This window comes from Nansenia antarctica (assembly GCF_963989245.1).
Source record: "Nansenia antarctica genome assembly, chromosome: 15".
Classification (NCBI taxonomy): Eukaryota; Metazoa; Chordata; class Actinopteri; order Argentiniformes; family Microstomatidae; genus Nansenia; species Nansenia antarctica.
The window spans coordinates 10,355,455-10,372,249 of NC_137685.1; the positions used below are offsets into that span (position 1 = coordinate 10,355,455).

A 16,795-nucleotide genomic window follows, 5' to 3' on the forward strand; every position below is an offset into this window, starting at 1 on the left:
CACTACCTGCGTCATCACATGCACACTCACAAATTGCTTTCTTTCTCTCTCTACGACTGTGACTGCCTGTGGCACTTACCTTTATGGAATGTTTTACTGATGTATAGTTGATGCAATTACAGTTCTTTAGAAGAAGATACTTATTTCTAAGTCACTCTGGATAGGAGCGTCTGCTAAATTATTCAAATGTGAAATCACACGCGCCCGCTAACATGGCTCACTGCTGTCTGTTCTCCTATAGTCAACATGTAGATGGAACCTTGAGGGACTGAAATACAAACAGTAGTAAAGCAGGAAAGAAGTAAATACAAATACATATTGTCTACATATGTAAATATATACAAATACATTGCCTATACAAATACATTGCCTGAAACATGACTGACGTGACTGAATGACAAACCCAGAATCTGTTTGTGCTGCTCTCAGCCCTCAGCAATGAAGCATTCTATTCAGTTCTACTATATCCTCTACATTCTGACTGTATTCTATTTTATTGCTACAGGTATTCTACTCTAGACTCGAGGGGAAACCACATCCAGACAGCGTTGCCTCTAACAACACGGTCTGTGTTGTCTGACACCTTAATGACTGTGTTGAGGTGTCAGTGCCGCGGGGCGGGGGCTTATCTACACGACTAGACAATGGAAATATAGAGAAGGAATAATGGCCAGGTAGCTGTCTGAACACATGGTCTGGTCTGGGGGAGGGGGCGTGGGATGTGGACCTTTAGGTAGTTGAGTTAGTTTAGACCAGAGATGGAGATGTGAGTGGTTTATTTGTTTATTTATTGGAAGGATCCCCATTAGCTATACCCCTAGGCATGAGCTACGTTTAGTGGGGTCCACATTTAAAACAGTGGCGACAGCCGATCCTAACCTGGATTCCATTCCATGCCGTGTCATTCCGCTCTATTCCGTACCGTTCCACTTCCTGGGTTGTTTCCTGTAACTTCCTGCGTTGTGTTTCCTGTGTTTGCAGGAGAAGTATCCAGAGGTGGTCTGTCTTCCTGGGAGCAGCAGGTCAGAGGTCATGCTCATCCGGAACCCTCAACTTCCTGGGTAATCATCTCTGCCTCTTAAGTCATCGTCAGTCAAGCAGGCACATTCATAGATTTACTAACAGATTCAACATGAAACAGATACAGGTCACTGTGTGCTCTCTTCACTTCCCTCTCTATGAGTGCCTTATAAACTCTTACGCTACGAACACACCGCTGTATGTATGGCTGCTCTAACCTGTTAAATGAATGGTCTTTATTGTCATTGCTATAGTACAGGTACCAAACAACGAAATTTAGGAGGGGTGGCTCCCCTGGTGTTAGGAAAGAAAAGAAAAAAAAACACAAGAAGGGAAGGAGCTGGTTTACATAAATAAAGGCTATGTACACTATCCACTATACTATACTGTACAGATAGACGACTAGGGTTGTCATATTGCATGGGCTGTATGGCTGCTCTAACCCGTTAACATGGGCTGTATGGCGGCTCTAACCCGTTAACATGGGCTGTATGGCTGCTCTAACCCGTTAACATGGGCTGTATGGCTGCTCTAACCCGTTAACATGGGCTGTATGGCTGCTCTAACCCGTTAACATGGGCTGTATGGCTGCTCTAACCCGTTAACATGGGCTGTATGGCTGCTCTAACCCGTTAACATGGGCTGTATGGCTGCTCTAACCCGTTAACATGGGCTGTATGGCGGCTCTAACCCGTTAACATGGGCTGTATGGCTGCTCTAACCCGTTAACATGGGCTGTATGGCTGCTCTAACCCGTTAACATGGGCTGTATGGCTGCTCTAACCCGTTAACATGGGCTGTATGGCTGCTCTAACCCGTTAACATGGGCTGTATGGCTGCTCTAACCCGTTAACATGGGCTGTATGGCTGCTCTAACCTGTTAACATGGGCCGAAATGAAAAGCACACGTGCTGCTGGGTTCCAGTTCGGCGGTGTGTTCCAACCGTTACTTTGACACGTTTGAGGAATCAACTAATCTTAATTTGCTGATAAACTGTGCAAAAGGCACTAACCAACGCTAACCTGATCCACCCAGGTGTGCTCTGACTATTCACTGGAACATTGAGGTGACCAAAGATGGAGTGATCACACCGAAGATAGACCTGCTGACCAAGATGCCTGAACAAGGTGAGACTACACCAGGGGAGGCTGGCGGAGGTAGAAATCGGAGGACTGAACGGAATGAGGAATGCTATCAAACATGAAATGTCAGTCCCTGGTTGTCTGCTTACGTGCCATATTGCAAACCGTATTCTGAATATCATGGTTCAATTCATATCCTAGAAAAAGTATCTATTCATAAAACAAGTTCTTTAACGTTCCCAATACAGCACATGTAACACCTGTGACGTAAGGTGAGGTGATAAACAGATCATGACCGTAACACTCATCTCCTTTACCTGCAGCGCTTCAGGTGGACAGCAGCAAGGTGATGAAGAACGCCCCGGAATCGTTCCAAAGCCTTGTGGGTATTCTGGGAGTTGAGGCCTCCATTGAGAGCATCATACAATCTGTGTGTACTTCGGACCACTGAAGTGATCGATAACCGTTATGAAACTCAAGGAACACACGTGCATGTACACATGACAGGAGAGGCTGGTGGAGAACAGGGCTCAGTACTACATGGAACAGCATTAACCACATGTTTGATACCATTTCTTATTCTGTACCATGCATTACAACGAACCCATCCTCGTTTTCTGCCTCCACTGGTACACACTCACTCTTTCTGTGTATTCATCTCTACTGAGTGGCATCAATCCAGTGTATGACATCTGTAACTTGAATATGCAAGACACAACAGTTCTTCTCTTTGTAATTATTTTATTCAATATAAACACCTCTTTACAATCACCCATTTAGAAATATGTGTTAATGCCACCTGAACACATTCTGTAATCACATTTATATATGTATACATGTATGTAAATATATCATTAGTCAAGATCTAAAAAAATAAATAATTTAAATACAAAATGCTAGACAGCAGTGTCCAAATTTGTATTTTTCAAATAAGTCTTTTAACTATGTACACACACAAGTATTATGTTTTAGGTATCACAGTGCTTGTGATCTTTTTCTCAAAGGGTGAGTTCATAAATACGCTCGGAGCGCTCTGGTTTCGACCGAAACCAGTTCATTTCCGAACGGTCAGAGAGCACTCCGGCGCACTCGAGAGGGTACTTACGAACGCACCCAAAGTGTTGTTAAACAATCCTTACACAAGTTATTCAGTTTAGTGGTTTGATCTGTCCACTCCACTACTTTCCAAAGTCATCATAGATATGATGCAACCGTAGGCCTCGTCTGGGACCATGCTGTACGCGCTAAGGCCATGGTTCAGCCAATCACAGCGACAAGCTACTGTAGAGGACACAGGCGGTGTCCCAGACCCAGATTAAGCCCACACTTGGGGGACTAGAATGCACTTGTAACAGGAGATTTTAACATTGTCTATAGTCAAGTCTGTCTAAACTTAATCTGGGTCTGGGAGACGGGGTCCGTACAGAATAGCACCGGGCAACCGCTTGGCAACGTCGCTGATCATTTAGTATGAGGCGTTTGGATTAGAGAGGTAACCCCATGTAACAGGACAAGGATTTCTTAAACCTCATAAATGCATCTTCATTTCTGCAAGTCTGAACACGACAGGCACATTCTGGGCCCTCTCTAAAGGAGCGAGGTTGTTGGGTTGCCTTAAAATCCCCTCGCTTTTTACAGTACATGCCCCACACACACACACACACACACACACACACACACACACACACACACACACACACACACACACACACACACACACACACGCGCACGCACACACACACGCCACTTCTGAATGTTGCTGTGCAGAAGAGAAAAAAAATGTGCTAAAACACACCACAAGCCACTTTTGGCACATGAATACACCACTGTAGTGCCGCCTGCCTGTCTGAGTCTCCGCGGGCTGAATCTCCAGAGTCTTTCCTAGATTCCCCCCCCCCCCCCCCATCCTCTTTCCTTGCCTCCTTCCCAAAACGTAACTGAGAATAGTGTCTGAGGGGAGGAACCTCCGATTTCCCCCCCTCCCAACTTGTTTCGAGGAGGCGGTGAAAAGAGAGAACATAAGAGAAATCTTAGCCGTCTTAATCCCCACACCACCATTCTGCCCCTGGTCTCCCTCCTCCTCCTCGCCTCACACAGTGAAGCTTCCTGTGTTCCAGGAGACCCCGTGGTGCTGCATTCAGGAGCGTGCAACGTTCTACAACGTTCAGAATTTAATTGTCGTCGTGTAGAAACAATCTTTGAGTGTGTCAAATGTCAGAACAAGGGATCCATGACTGCTCTAGATATTACAGGTCTATCTGCAACGTTGAGAACATGTCGCGTGTTGCCTCACACCTTGCAGACAGACCCGCAACATACAGACCTGACATGGCTCCGCTATTCTACATGACAGATACTGATATCTGATCTACACGATACAGATCTATCTGAACAAACTCTGGGGGGAGGGGGGGTTACAAGTGCTACAACAGGAGAACACCTTTACCAGACCACCATTACCACAGTCCCAGCCATCTCATCTACATTCAGGTCATAAAATATGGCATATTATTGGTATTAAAGAGTTAAAGAAATAAGACAAAGTAAAAAATAAGGATATGTTTCTCTGTTTTTTTCCATTCAATCTTTGCATTTTTCTCATTGCTCATCATCATCATCGTCGCACGTCAAAAGCAGCGCGGGACCTCCAAGCCCAGCAGGGGGGGGGGTGGTCCTGGTTCATACAGGGTGGAAGACCAGGGTACAGTCTTCTCTGTAGAGGTTGGGGGCAGGCACGTCCTGCTTGGCCTGGATGCTCCGCAGGTAGTAGTTGACTATCTTCGAGTCGAGCTTGTGCTGGTGAGGTATATTTTCGTAGGGTTTGGGGTCCAGGTCGAGGATGGAGACGGAGTAGGTGAACCTGGGTTTCGTGGGCTGGATCTCCATGTCTTGCTCCAAGCTGGGTTGATAGAAACGCAGTCGTTACTACACTGTCCACAGCAGGGGGGGGGGGATCACATTCTTAATACCATTTCATACACTTAGAGAACAGTATCCATTCCTCCAGAACCACCTCCTCTGGACAAGTGGATGAACGATGAGGTATCCCCCCCACATGAAAACAGGTGTAAATATCTATGCATCACAGTAGGATACGATTTCAATTATTTGCAGGGGGGAAAATGAGAGATTATCATTGCAGCGTAATAATACTTTATCTTGATCCCCCATTAGCTGCTACCATGGCAACAGCTGTTCTTCCTGGGGTCCACACCCAACACAACACTAACACAACACAGGACCACTCACCCATTGTCCTCGCCACAGGGGGCTAGACCAATCATGATGGAGCAGTCCTTGGCTGTCATGGCAACTCTGTATTGGTGCACCTACGGAAGAGAGGAGGAGCCAATAAAAAAAAAAACTGTAACTGCACTCTTAAGGTTAGGGTCCAACGATCTCTTATAATCTACCCGTCGAGAACTTGTCTGTCATGACGTCTTAGCCCTCTTTAAGAAGAAAGTTGTGCATTTCCTGAAGCCTCATTGCACCAACAACATCTTTCATATTTGCCTACAATGACATTAGTGCTGCCATGTGAAGCTTACCCACCCAAGGCTAATGCATGACAGACAGACCCTAAACTCACATTCTCTAACAAGCAATAGAGGCTGGTGGAGGTAGAAGTCGGAGGACAAGCTCATTGTAATTCATGGAGTGGGATCAAACACTAATGTTTTAAAACATCGCTTGTTCCACGCATTATAATGAGCCCATCCTCTGATTTCTACCTCCACTAGCCTCCCCTGCTAACAACACATTTGGCATACACACACCTGCAATGACATCATTGTACCCATCACACGTAGGTTCCCCCCCCCCACACACACACACCCCCACCCCCACACGCACAGGGTCAGCCCCCTGTCAGGCACCCCTGGAGCAGTAAGGGGTTAAGTGCCTTGCTCAAGGGCACAGTGGCAGTGGTAGGATACCTTAGATATGATTTGGGGAGTCTCACCTTGCCTACAGCGTACTCAATGGAGCCGTCGTCTTCTGATTGGCCACTCTGCACCTTCTCCAGGAAGGTGTCATCGTACGGGCCGTCAATCTGTAGTCTGCTTCTACAGGGTGGGAATGACACATTGTTAGAGAATAGATCGACAATTACATTTGATTATATTTTTGTCAAAACAAAATGAACAAAACTGATTGTTACAGTACTATTTGGAAATGTGATTAAAAGTTCAGGGACTATGGTTTTAGTGTGCAGACACACCACCTAGTGGTAGAACTAGCTTATTACATGGTGAATACATTCAAGGAAACCGATTATGCTCTTTTTCCACAAGTTAATGTTGGTCTCTGGGGTCTGTTGTGTTTTTTGTTAAAAATACCACTCAGATGTTAATTCCAGCATCTAAACACATCTGTTTCAGTCCTCTGGACGAGCTGTTTCACGGGTTGGGAAATTGTCCGCGGTTTGCTGTGTGGCAAACTGGCGGAAAAACACAGTTCCCAGGGGAATAAAATGAAAAAACTAATATCCCAGTGTTCCCCCACAACACAAGGAATACAAAACCATTTAAATGGAAATGATCGGAGTTTCCCTTCGAGTGTACGGCGGGGGGGGGAAATGTTCAACACAGCGCCTGATGAGACCCCACCCTGCGTAGGCCAATCTGGACGGCTTGTTAAATTAAAAAAAATCGCATTTCGTTTTCCAAATTATTCAGCCCACAAAAACCTGACCGGATTGTTTTATTTCACAGTTTCTGTGTTAGCAGGGTCATCAGACCCAAATGTACAGCAAGCACTGAAACGGTGAGGTTTTATAATATGGGACTTTAAACGTCCACATGTACACTACCATGTGATCTCAGACCATCCCACTAGTCCACTAGTCCACTGACTTTAAACACATTGGGACGTTACAGTCTAACAATGCAGAAATCGCAGAACGGGCTCATTGAGATGCATGGAAGGGAATGGTATCAAACGTGTGTGTGTGTGTGTGTTTGATCCCGTTCCAAGCATTCCAATGAGCCTGTCCTCAGAGTTCTACCTCCACCAGCCTCCATCGGTCAACAGACCTTTCTTTTGGGAACTCCTGCAGGTGCTGCTCTACTCGTTTGAACAGGGGCGTGACGCCCTCGATGTCCAGGCTGTCCAGCATCTGGGTCTGGAGGATTTTGGCGAGGACACAGTCTTTGGGTAGGCAGTGGTTACCTGAAACACACAAATAATAATAATAATTCATTGTTTTTATATAGCGCTTTTCCGGGGCTCAAAGACGCTGACAATATAGGAAAAACAGAAAACACAGGAACAACAAGCAACAGATAACATGAGCACAATTAACGCAGCAATGTCCAGGGGGGGAGGGGGGTGGCAGGGTTAGGGGAGATGGTTAGGGGTAGGGGAGGTTGTATGCATGTCCAGGGGGGGAGGGGGTGGCAGGGTTAGGGGAGATGGTTAGGGGTAGGGGAGGTTGTATGCATGGGAGAACGGGTAGGTTTTGAGGTGGGATTTAAAAGTGGAGAGTGTGGGTGAGTCTCTGAGTGGTTGAGGGAGAGAGTTCCAGAGGCGGGGTGCAGCTCGTGAGAAGGCACGGTCTCCGAAGCCTTTGAGTTTCGAGGGGTGGGACAGTGAGGGGAACAGTGGATGAGGATCGGAGGGTACGGGTAGGGCGGTGGGGGAGAAGGAGGTCAGTCAGGTAAGGGGGGGCCCCAGGCTATGGAGGGCTTTGTAAGTGAGTGTAAGTGAGGAGTACTTTGAATTTGATACATTCTACAAAGAACAGGATGTGAGAGATCAGTGAAGAGAGAGAGAGAAAGTGATAGAGAGGTGCCTAGAGAGAGAAACCTAGACAGAAAGGATTTCTGTAGAAAGAAAGAGAGAGAGCAAGAGAGGAATGCGCCTACAGAAAGAGATTCTGTAGAAATAGAGAGAGAGAGAGAAAAAGAGAGAGAGAGAGAAGGGCCTTGATAGAAGCTAGACATAAAGAGGCAGGACAGACAGGACATCCCACTGGTCACTGGTTCAGGTACATGACAGTGCCATAGTCATATCTTACCATTTCTCAGCAGGTCTCTGTGCAGCAGGCTGGCCTCACACAGAGCCCTGCCCTCGGGGAGGTGCACCTTCCTGGGGTCGCCGGACCGAGGCGGGTCCCCGGAGCGAGGCACCTTCCTGGGGTCCCCGCAGCGAGGCGAGTCCCAGCTGCTCAGCAAGGCGCTGACCACCACCTGGGTCAACTCGTTCAGCACCACCTTGGGGGGGGGGGGGGGCGGAGCCCAGAGGAAAGGAAAGGAAGGTGAGGTCACTGCTTCAACTAACGGTGGCCAGGGTGTGGCACTAACGAATCCCCACCGCGCGCGCACACACACACACACACACACACACACACACAATCCATCTGTAATAAGACAATGCGGTCACACTGGTGTTCGGTACAGTACGAACGGCGCTGAGACTGACTGGACTGTACTAAGAGTAAGTGACTCTGCTAGACCCCCCCCCATTGTTAACCATCCTTTTCACCAGTCAGCTGGACCTGTGGGGGGGGGGGGGGAGCATGCCCACAGACGCCCCTGCCTCCCTCCCTCCCGTCTAGCCAAAAGTGCCCCCCCCCCCCACAGGTCCAGCTGACTGGGGCACCCAGGCTGTGGTACTGTGTTGTACCTTTTTTAAAGTTATTTTTTCTGAGTGGGGCAGTCCCACTCATATTTTTCTTTTTTATTTGACAGATGCAGTGAAGATTTAGACAGGAAGGATGGGTGAGAGAGCGGAGGGACGACATGCAGGATATGTCCCTGGCCAGATTCGAACCGGGGACCCTGCGGTTACATGGTCAGCGCTTAACCCGCTACGCCACCTAAGCGCCCCGCTGGGTTGTACCTTGTTGGACTGGTGTCCGTTGATGAGGCTGTTGGTGTGGAGGAAGTAGGGTCTGAGCTGCTGAGCCAGGCTGTTCAGATCCTGCAGAAGGTCAGCATTGTCCTTACAGCTGTATATCAACTCACCCCCCTAGAGACACACACACACACAGACACACACACACACACACACACACACACACACACACACACACACACACACACAGACACAGAGAGAGAGAGATATTTAGATGGAAGATATGGAGGTGATGTGCAGACCCAGATTAAGCCTAATCTTAAGAATCTTAGACTAGAGATCCTGTCCCAGGGTGAATCTCCATAGAAACTGTATTTCAGTCCAGGGATCTTAATCTGCATCTGGTTAAGCCCTCACACACACACCCCCCCCCCTCCCCAGCCATCTGCTGCAGAATGTTACGTCTAGAGAGAGGTGAAAATGCTCTAGAAATACATACCTTGACACACCACACACACACACCACACACACAACAACCACACATATATAATACATACCTTGAAGATTTTGAAGTTATTCTGTGGCTCCTCTATCAAGTGTTTTATGGCGAGATACATCCTCTGTTTGTTCCTAAAGCAGAGACATGGAGGTTCACTGTGTTTGTATAGACAGAGTCAACACGGATCTAATCTTCCTAACAAAAGACAATACTGTAGGAGGTTAGGAACACGACTCCTCGGTTCTCCACCCTTTTTCATCCTCAAAAAGCATTGGAGGAGGACGTGGAAGGGGAGGAACCTACCTCTTCCCCCTCCGATGAGTTTTCAGTAGGACGTGGAGTGGAGGACAGGAGCAGAGTCGTGTCCCTAAGCCTTTTCTCCATTGTGTGTAGGAGACTTACCCGGAGAACAGGTCCAGGGGACAATACCGGCTCAGTCTTTTCCACTTCCCATTGGCCAACTGTAAGGAGAGGAAATCAATCAAACTATGGCCCGGCCCAGACATAGAACGCCTAGCTAGCCACTACTCCCTAAATCACACGTATAGATCTGACATGATTGGAATGTGGTATAAGCAAAATGGAAATAACACCCATCAAGCCCACCTGAGGGTGAGGTGGAACTACAGTACTGCTGTTCTGCTTGGACCAGCAACCAGCCCTGTCAGATCTACACGGGTGTCTAGGGAGTGAGGGCTCGGTGTGCCCAGACAGAGATTCAGGCCCAATTCCATTTCACCCCTTGGCCCTCCATTTTGCGGCTTTTACCGTTTTCACATGTGGGGTAGGGGTGTCCCAATTCTTGTTTTCATGTAAGGGTAGGGCCAAGTGGTAGGGCTACATAGCCCTCCAAACTGAGGTTTTTAAGGACCAGACTCCAAAGAGAGCCGCAACACTCCGTGTTATGAAATCCCAGAATGCCTTGCGAATCATCGGCACGATAGTGAAAACAGGAAGAAGCAGGAAGAGAAAACCACAAATGTAATACTTTTCTTTGTTAATAAAGATTTAATACAAAACGAGGGATAGGGGTAAAAAAAAATGGAAATGGGATTGGGCCTTTTAGTCTCAGCACTTCTTTGGTGTAGTTCAACAGGTCAACCACCAGGGGGCAAATATTGACAACTCATCTTGTTTAAACAAATGCCTGCTAGACAGTTTCCTGTCTGCAACAACATACTCCCAGACAGATGCGCTTTGTTTTATTAGCAATGTATCTATTTTGAATAGTGTATTAAAACATCTATTAAGACAAAAACAAGAGTAGCGTTTAGGTTCTCTGCCAATTCTAGTTACCAGGACCGTAATCAAGAATAAAGACATTTATTTACACAACAGTTCATTGCCATTTCATTCCCTTATGATTAATTGACTTACCTTAAAATGTTGATGCATACAAAATCGGCACACCTTGTTTTTTATGTCTTTTGTAACATGCCTAGAGAATGGTAGGAATCCACATTTGGGCTGCAGAAAAAAGACAAGAACAGAATGACTTACAGCATTACTGCATGACCACAAAATGTTCAAATTACCATGCGGCTGGCTGAGATGGTCCGTTTCAACAAACGGCTCTTTTCAGCTAAAATACACTTATCCCTTTCTTATCTCTAAGCACCAATCATGTGACGGAATTCCAAACTCATGGTAGCCCTGAGTCACCCTGAAATCTGTTTTCACTTTTACCTTTTCATTATGTATTACATAGCTCACATAATTCAGTGCATCAAAATACCCTCTTCTCATTCATACTTTGACAATAAGGTAAAGGCAGCTGGCCATAAAAATCTATGTGTTTCTGATCAGTACTACACACCACCAAAGCTCCCTCACACGTTATCATGCTAACAACCTTATCCACCAGTGAGTCTATACCTTGATCTCTATGCAGAGGGGAGGTCTGTGGTCACTGAAGCAGCAAGAGGAGAGTTGCGTCAGGTTAGGGAGACACAACGCACAGCCACTGAACATATCCATCACTTTGTCACACCGCGATTCTGGCAAGACAGGGAACAAGAGACAGGTATAAGCGTTGTATACGTGACGTGTGTGTTGTTAAACATTCGGTTCGCTTACAGAAATGATACTGAATTAGTGACATCATTTATAAGCCTAACAGGTACAATATTTTCTCACATGCTGTCAAGTTCTGTCATAGCCCACAGGCAGGTGTGTTTAATGTTGTGATGACATACACACAATGTCAATGTAAACAACACAATTCACCAGGGTGTGTCTGCTCAACAATTGCCCAATGCAGCATGAGGACATGTCTCGTATTACATGAAGAAAAAAACATGAAGATCAAAAACTACGATAACCAAAGACAGTAGTTACCTGGGCGTTCTTGCTGAACCTTTAAGGACAGCTGTCTCACAAAGTCTAATGGCAATTTGACAACCTCCTGTAAAAAACAAGAAGGACAAGAATGAGCACTGATTGATCAGCAGATAGGGCCGTACAGGGCTGTTACCCCCTACAGACAAAACAACCAAAAGTGACAGGTGACGCGCCGTCTCTTAGTGAAAGTGATTTCTTACTCCATCGTGGACAAATTTCTCCCCGAGCAATGGCTTCATCACACTTTTACTATAATCAACAATGTTCTGAATTTGCTGGAAGGCTTGTTCGGTTGTCTGAAAGACAGAAAAGGAACAGACATTAGGTCTCGGGTTAGTCGATGAATCCATCTTGATGTAGACCTAACACTTTACTTCAATACTAATACAAGTATAATCGACACTATCCATCAGAGAAAAAGGAAACCAACATTTCATTATATAGTCCCACTACAGAACTTTCTAGGCAGGTCCATTGAGGGCAGATATAGCTTATGACTGACTAAAAAAAAGGGACTGGGCATGAGTCATTGGGAGGAATAACAGGACACATGTGTCATCAAGTGAGTGTCTTTAGTTAGGTTGTCATTACCTGATGGGCGTTTTCAGAGTCCTCAGCTGAATATTTTAGTAAGCGCAGAACTCGGGCATGCTGTATGAGAGAGAGAGATACAAAGTGTTCAGGTACAACTTGAATAACTAGCTTCATGCCTACATGCAAATATACGGTGGGGGAGAACTTATTCTCCACAAAGTCTACGTGATAAACCCTGGCCAGCTAACCACCAACTTGTTTCAAAGTGATCAACTCAAAAAAAGACCCTAGACTTGACTTGACTTGGTGGCTTGCTGGTGAACTTGAGTGCTTCTACTTCTGGCTACTTCAATGCTTTGGCTTTGTGGAGTTTGAATGTCAAAGGATTCCTTTCTGTGTCTCATTAGAAACCCAGAACAAGCCGGGTTAACAAGGTTAACATCAGAAGGATAGCTGCTTCATAGCTACAGGTTAACATCAGAAGGATCATAGCTTCATAGCTACTCTTAGCAGGTTAACATCAGAAGGACCATAGCTTCATAGCTCCTCTTAGCAGCCAAGAAAGGGACGCAGAGCTCAGCTAACACGCCTGGTATGGATGCTTGATGACAGCTAAGTTAGCCAACTAGTGCCACTCTCTCTCCATAGGAATCAACTCACAGACTTGACTGAACCATTTTAAACGGCGCATAACATAACATAACATTGACTTTCTTTTAACTTATCAACCTCTCACATTAGCTAAGTTAGCATCATATGCTATCATATGATATTTGACTGGCAATCAAACAGCCAAGCTAGCTAGCTAGCTGGCTCAGGCTAACTCTGCTCACCTGGACATGAGAGACCACCAGGCTTTTGTTGCCCTCCCCGTGATACTTCCAGTCGTTCTCGTCCATTTTATCCAGTTCCATAACACATAAAATAAGTCAAAGTTAATCTCGATATAAACTCTAAAGTTGCTTAACTTTACTAGGCCGAAAGACTTCAATTACAACAATAATTTCAGCTCCTGACACACCGACACACTGCTACTACTACCGCTTTCTGAAGGATGTCCCTCCCACCTGTTCCCTGATTGGCGGTTGGATTTTTAGATGACGTTTTGATTGGATGTACCAGAATGACTTTGGGAAGGGCCACTTGAGGATATGTCAGATCAGCCAATCACGTCTCGTCATCCAGTGACAGTCAAAGTGGCTCAGCGAGAATTTTCCTCTGCTCCCCCTGATCCATGTCAACTTTTGTTTTTTGTTTTTTTTAACTAAAAAATAAATCCTACATTTTTAATTCACGGAATAAATATAAATGTCTTCGTCGTAAGAAACTAACAAACAAGAATCCTTTAAAAACAAATATTAGCGGAGAAGTGTCTTTTAACTTCTTGACCAAAATTGTTGTAAGTTTAGTGATAGTTTCCCATACAATTCATTTATATATTGCTTAGCATTGAGATATTATGAACGCAAGGAAGATTATGATGAGAAAAATACGTTCCAAAACTAACTTCATGGGCTTGCAAAGTGTTATTTAGTGAAGCAGTAGTGACTGGTGAAAGGAAGAAAGGTTTAGATAGATAGTATATTAGAAGATCATAGATAGATAGATAGATAGATAGATAGATAGATAGATAGATAGATAGATAGATAGATAGATAGATAGATAGATAGATAGATAGATAGATAGATAGATAGATAGATAGATAGATAGATAGATAGATAGATAGATAGATAGATAGATAGATAGATAGATAGATAGATAGATAGATAGATAGATAGATAGATAGATAGATAGATAGATAGATAGATAGATAGATAGATAGATAGATAGATAGATAGATAGATAGATAGATAGATAGATAGATAGATAGATAGATAGATAGATAGATAGATAGATAGATAGATAGATAGATAGATAGATAGATAGATAGATAGATAGATAGATAGATAGATAGATAGATAGATAGATAGATAGATAGATAGATAGATAGATAGATAGATAGATAGATAGATAGATAGATAGATAGATAGATAGATAGATAGTAATCTTATATCTAAATATAGAATCAATGCAAAATGCATAGGAAAAAGGCAAGGTATAGGCCAATCATTTACAAGCATTGTGGATTTGAACATTGAGGAAGATTATGGGGGATGAAGGTTAGGGGGGAATCTGGCCCTTCCTTACAGTATAACAAAGGTGAGGAATGATGGCCCCATCAGCATTGTCTTGAGTTCCTAGGGTCAGAGACAGACTATGGAACACAAAAGGGTAATTGCATATATTCAAATGTATGGCAAAGTAGAGAAAACAGGTTTCATTGTGTGCTTACAACAGGAAATCAGTGTCTATAGCTTGATAGCCTAAATAGATAGATAGATAGATAGATAGATAGATAGATAGATAGATAGATAGATAGATAGATAGATAGATAGATAGATAGACTGCGACACTTTAAATGAATGTGCAATAATACTATGTGCAATATGACAACCCTCGGGTACATAAGGTTCAGAGATAGGAAATGTTAGGATATTTATAGCATAGCATAGAGTACAGCACAGTGTTTTATTTTGTATAGTATAGTGGATAGTGTATATAGCCTTTATTTATGTAAACCAGCTCTTTTCCCTTCTTGTTTTTAGTAAAAAAAAAATCCTAGCACCAGGGGAGCCCCCCCCCTCCTAAATTTCGTTGTTTGGTACCTGTACTATATCAATGACAATAAAGACCATTCATTCATTCATTCATTCATTCAGATAGATAGACAGACAGACCGATAGATAGGATGAGTGTGTCAGTTCAGTGGAGTGGATAGAGGGTTAGTTGGTTGAGAGTTGGTTGGTTATTAAGTGGTTGAGAGTTGGTTGGTTAAGTGGTTGAGGGTGGCTTCAGTGGGGTAGAACTGGTAGCCAAGAGAGTGCATTGTTGTGTATTATTCTAAGAATGTGTTCTGCAGGCCTCCTGTTGTTTTTATTTAAGAATCCTGAAAGTTCCATAACAGTTGCAGTAACAAAGGAGCACAGAATGTTGGCCTAAATCAACATTCCACCATGTTAACCGGATGAGAGGTTTTGGAGTTACAAAAAAAGTAAAAAGTTTAAAAAGTTGAATAGGGATCAAAAACACATTTTACAGTTGAAATGGTGTTAATAGCTGAAAATGTGTAAGTTCAGCAATGGTTCAACAATTGCATCTTTTGGTTTCCATAGACATCCATGTTAAAAAGTTGGTAACGTGTAAAAGGTTTAATAGGTATCCAAACCATAAGTCACAGCAACAACGCGTGTTATCTCGCTGCATGTACTAGAGTTGGATTGGTGTGAATATCTTAAAGGTTGAAGGAGGAGTAGCAGGTGGAAGAATTGGAATAATAATAATGTGTTTATTATTAGGTTCTTATTATTAATAACAATAGTTGGACTTGCTGAAGCAAGGCCAGTAATAAGTATGAGCAATAACACATTTGTTATTACACATTTGTCACCTAACAAACAACCTGTAGTTCTAAATTCCAATCTTTTTGTTCATGAATGAGAGGTGTGCCCATTGTCTGAGAACTACTCCCAAACTCAGGAACTTATTCACAAGTGCCCTTAAAAGCAAAAGTGTCTCATAATTCTGAATTTTAACATGAATGAAGGCATAATTTTAGCAAACAAATGAGCATTCTAGCATGTCCCCAATGTGACTTACACCCAATTGTCCTCTTATGCTAAGAAACTTGCTGAACCTGATATCACCTGTGTTACGTATACATAGTTACCCATGTAAAATAATATTACATTTCCTAATAAGTAACATGGTTTGGTAGTGAAATCATCTAAGTCTTCTGAACACCCAACCCAAATGAACAATCTTGGAAATGTACCGTGAGAACATATTCAGGCTATACTGCTTTGTCTTTATACCTCCCACTCACCACCCACTCCTCTGTGGTCTCACCCATGAAAGAGTGACATCTCTTACACTTTAAGAGACTGAGGAAAGATACGTTGTCTGTCACCTTCTCTGGGCAGATAATGTGTGAGAAGGTGGACATCAGGGAGGCTCAGAGATTGTCTCTACCGGGGAAGGCTGGTGTAAGTAGAAAGTGGAGAGCAGGCTCATTGTAATGACGGAATGACGAATGGCATCAAACATGTTTCCTCATTCCATGCAATACAATGAGCCTGTCCTCCGATTTCTACCTCCACTGGTCTCTACAAAGTAGCCATTTCCCCTGCCCAGTGGCTGTATATTTGTCAGAGTAGAATAAACAATTAGCCTAAGTAATGTGTCGTTAAAGTAGATAGAACACAAACATACAGTATATGATTATGATGACATGAACAGCTCGACAGATTGAGACTTCAGCTCGACAGATGAGACTTCATTAAAACACAGTGAGTTTTTAATAGAAATTCATAGCAACTTTAAAAACATCTAATCTATACAATAGATTTTCAGTCAACAATCCATTACAAAAAAAAAAAAACTCTGAAAACATCCACAATGGTGACGACGATAATCTTCAGTGTTCTA

At 43.9% G+C, this 16,795-nt stretch overlaps 1 protein-coding gene across 1 annotated transcript; it reads right to left on the reverse strand.

The window, feature by feature from the left end:
* Nucleotides 1-4,782: 4,782 nt before the first annotated feature.
* ippk (inositol 1,3,4,5,6-pentakisphosphate 2-kinase) lies at nt 4,783-13,216 on the reverse strand (the record flags this gene model as incomplete). The annotated part of the gene is made up of 14 exons (XM_080545891.1): nt 13,105-13,216; nt 12,329-12,388; nt 11,938-12,033; nt 11,735-11,801; nt 11,273-11,394; nt 10,775-10,864; nt 9,800-9,858; nt 9,456-9,528; nt 8,944-9,072; nt 8,120-8,315; nt 7,137-7,272; nt 6,065-6,167; nt 5,353-5,432; nt 4,783-5,002 (listed from the first exon to the last, which is right to left on the reverse strand). Exons 1-14 carry the CDS (start codon nt 13,183-13,185, stop codon nt 4,783-4,785), a joined length of 1,512 nt encoding a protein of 503 aa, XP_080402017.1. The 5' UTR covers nt 13,186-13,216.
* Nucleotides 13,217-16,795: the final 3,579 nt, after the last annotated feature.